This window comes from Triticum aestivum, chromosome 2B (assembly GCF_018294505.1).
Source record: "Triticum aestivum cultivar Chinese Spring chromosome 2B, IWGSC CS RefSeq v2.1, whole genome shotgun sequence".
Classification (NCBI taxonomy): domain Eukaryota; kingdom Viridiplantae; phylum Streptophyta; class Magnoliopsida; order Poales; family Poaceae; genus Triticum; species Triticum aestivum.
This window is the reverse complement of record NC_057798.1, coordinates 622,116,960-622,120,406: the sequence shown is the minus strand read 5'-3', so window position 1 is coordinate 622,120,406 and position 3,447 is coordinate 622,116,960. Positions and strand designations below refer to the sequence as shown.

The 3,447-nt window shown below is 37.8% G+C and overlaps 1 protein-coding gene across 1 annotated transcript in view; it reads left to right on the top strand.

Annotated features, from left to right (window-relative positions):
- Positions 1-3,310, top strand: part of LOC123046352 (F-box/LRR-repeat protein At3g48880-like) — a 4,394-nt gene extending 1,084 nt beyond the window's left edge. The window contains exon 2 of the mRNA XM_044469697.1: positions 2,639-3,310. Within this exon, the coding sequence (XP_044325632.1) occupies positions 2,639-3,176 (538 nt within the window). The 3' untranslated portion in view covers positions 3,177-3,310. The remainder of the gene's footprint in view (positions 1-2,638) is intronic.
- The last annotated feature ends 137 nt before the right edge of the window (positions 3,311-3,447 follow it).

Here is a 3,447-nt window from a genome sequence, read left to right as displayed (position 1 = left end):
GCAACATTACCATCAAATTCATATTAACGTGATTAGTTTCCTGTGTGATTTTTTTCTTATGGAGTAGCTACTGATATTTCATTTTTAGATTGTTTTGTCAGTTCAAATGGTGAAGTGTCATGTCATTAAATTTGAATGGAGTGAAATTGCTATTAATTTCTGTGATATTTTTCTAGGTTTACACATATTTTTGTGCAAATTTACCTAATCTTTTTTTGACAAAGATTTTTTTTTGAGTATCCAAGTGAATTTGATACTTTGTAACCTAGTCTGTAGAATCCTGAATGCTCTGGAACACAATTCTTATGGACAGTTTTTCGTTTCAACTGCTATGTTTATGTAGTTATATGTTGGTATCGTTTTTCAACCTCATATGTGTAGAAGTTACCAGAGGGAATAGTAGTGAAATTGAAGAGGGAGTTTGCAGTTTGCATCATTTGATTAATGAAACTCATAATTCCCAATGGGCTCATAATAAACTTCTATTTATTTACTGACAATGTTTAGTTGAATCATGATGAAAATCAAGTGCCGCTGGCAGTGATATAGTAAAATTGAAGAGGGAATTTGCCACAGGGGATATTTAGGTTACCATAGGGGGCAGAAGTGCAATTGAAGAGGGATTTGCAGTTTACATGATTCGAACAATGAAAATAATCGTTCCCAATGTAGTCATAATAAACTTATGATCTTTTTTGTTGACAATGTTTTGGTGAATCATAATGAAAATGAAGTGCTTCTGGCAGTGATAGCTTTCAATTGCCAATTAAGTTCTTGGACTTGTATTTTAAAATTGTGGTCCTTTAACTATCAGAAGTTAATAAATTAGACAATTAGTTACATGAAAGATGAGGGATGATGGTTTTAAAGATGAGGTTTGGCCGTCAATGTGGCACGTGGTGGCTGTAACACTGAAGCTAGCATGCCATTTTTTGAGATTTGTTATTAGTAGATGTTTTAAGCTGATGTATTTCTTGTTAATTATTTAAAATGTCTGTTTTGACTCAGTAGTACGAGAGCCTTATAACGCATGGTTGTTGTATCTGTGTGGTAATAGTACTCGCTTGTGAACCTCTGCTTGAAAATAGGTTTTGTCAATATCCTTGTTGGTGGTCACATTGTTACCACATGCTTCAAATTATTTCTGCATAAAAAAGATGTATTCACAATGCACAACCTGCCCAGCCCCTATTGCCCACATATTCACATCCTTGTTGGCCCAACCTGGTTGGCATCCTGTGGGATGCCATTCTGTTTGCATTTTACTAGATGCTGCTGCTGAACTGCAATTGTCTCCTACCCCATTCCTTGCCATGTTTCATCCGTTCTATGTGTTTCGCCCTGTTTTTTCTCATTTTCTTAATGTCCTAGTGCTCCTTGATAAATTCTTGAAGTACTGAGCTGCATGCTTACATCCTTGCTGCACCTTACCAGCTCAGTCTTGCTGTTTAGGGTTCGCCTTCCCACCACCTCCGACCTGTTGCCTCTGTATCCCTTGCTTTTCCTTATAACCATCCTCGCAGCTTGCTTTGATGGTAAACCAACCATCATAGGCAGTCTTATTGTGCTCATGTAATGTTAGTTTGGTACATTTTAGAAAAAAAAACTGAAAGTAAGAAAGAGAAGCAGCGGTGTGAATAGTGTGTTTCATGAATTAAATTTCCCTGTGAGAACTGAAGAGTTGATGACTTCTTAAGTTATTATATCACATAACATGTTAAGGTGACTCTGCTGTGCAAATCACAAAAGAAGCTAGTGTTCTCAGCTTTTAATATGTTAAGTTTATTTTTCTTCTTGCAATTTGTTTGATTCCTATTCGTTTATTCCATGCCCTGGGATTCTTAAAAGTTAATTGCAAACTTCAACTTAATTATTCTTGTAATTGGCGCAAAGAAACATATGTGTTGAATACGAGTTAAACATAAGTTATATTTACCTCTAGAGTGAATGTCATGGACAGATCAACAGTCTGTCGTATATCTGTAATCTGCAATGTTTTGTCTTGAACAATATTCTTGAATTGATAGTTGGTTGCATACCTGTACATTCAAGCCACACCTAGTGTACACATGTGACAAGGTGATCTACTGTTTGGAACAATGAGACATATCATGGTTATGAAGTTCGTCTAGATATTGGTCAGAAGTTTTACGTGGTCAGTTGAATATTTGGTTCTTGATGTTTATCTTTTGACAATCTGGTCATGATGCTTTAATGAATGATATTATTTGTTAGTGCATTTTTATTTGTGGTTCTGATATTTTCGGTGAAAAACCCTGCAAACTTGCAAAACTGATTCAACATGATTTTTGTAAACTCAGGTGCATTTGGTTTTGAGAGAAGTCAATATTACAACCTTGAACTACCACCAAAGTCTAATATACAACCCTGAACTACAAAACCGTCTACTTTACAACCTCAAATTTCAAAACCGGACAAGAAACAATCCTGCACTGGTTTTTGACTGGTCAACAGCCCAGTCAACCGCAGTCAGGGCTCCTGACTGGATGTTGTAATATGGTATATAATTTATATGTGGCAGTACGGCATTTGTTTGACACGGGATTTTTTATTGGCATGCTTATGGTCGTTACAAAAACTGATTGCAGCTAAATGCTTTTCCGGATGTTTTATACAGGAGCCCAAACCTGCACTATTTCAGCTTTCCTACCACATGTATGACTTCTGATGACTTCTGTATGGCGATCACCAAACTTCAGTCACTTAAAGGCATGGCGGTGGATGAGAGTCTCATTAATTATGATGTCCTCCTCCATGTGCACCAATGTTGCACAGACTTTCTGGAACTGAAAGTGTTTGCTCTCTATGTGGATGAAGATATGGCCTCCGTAATTTGCGAGTCCCTTCCGCGGCTGAAGAAGCTCGAGATACCAAATTCTGATATGTCCTGTGCCGCAATAATAAAATTCCTGGATTGCCTAGAGGAGCTTGAGTATCTTGATATATCAGGTTATGAGACTTCAGCCATCTCAAGCAGTGTGCTTCATAAAGCTTCCAGGCTCAAGGCCTTTATCTGGAACTCAAAGTTTGAGCTTGGCGAGTTCATGGACTGCTCAAATTGTGGCGAACACAACATTAATCCTCAGGAGCCATGTAAGTGCACCATGGATCACAAAGTCATGGATTGGCTGGCTGGGCCATCGCAAACTGCCTGACACCAGGCATGCATGTGTAGTCTCTGTTATTAACTTTCTATAATTTCCTGTTTGAGAATTTCAAGTACGTTTGAGTTGGTCGTACAATGTAATGGAGGGTACATTCGACTGCATAGTCGATATGACATTTAGTTTGCTTGCTTGCCTTTTTTTTCTTTTTTATTTGAACAGTGTTGGGTTTGTTGCCCTTCTGCTTCGGTACAACCCCCGCCCCCTATCTTCGGCTTTTTTTTTTTGAAAAGAAAGGTGGCTGGCTGCCAACCTTATATTT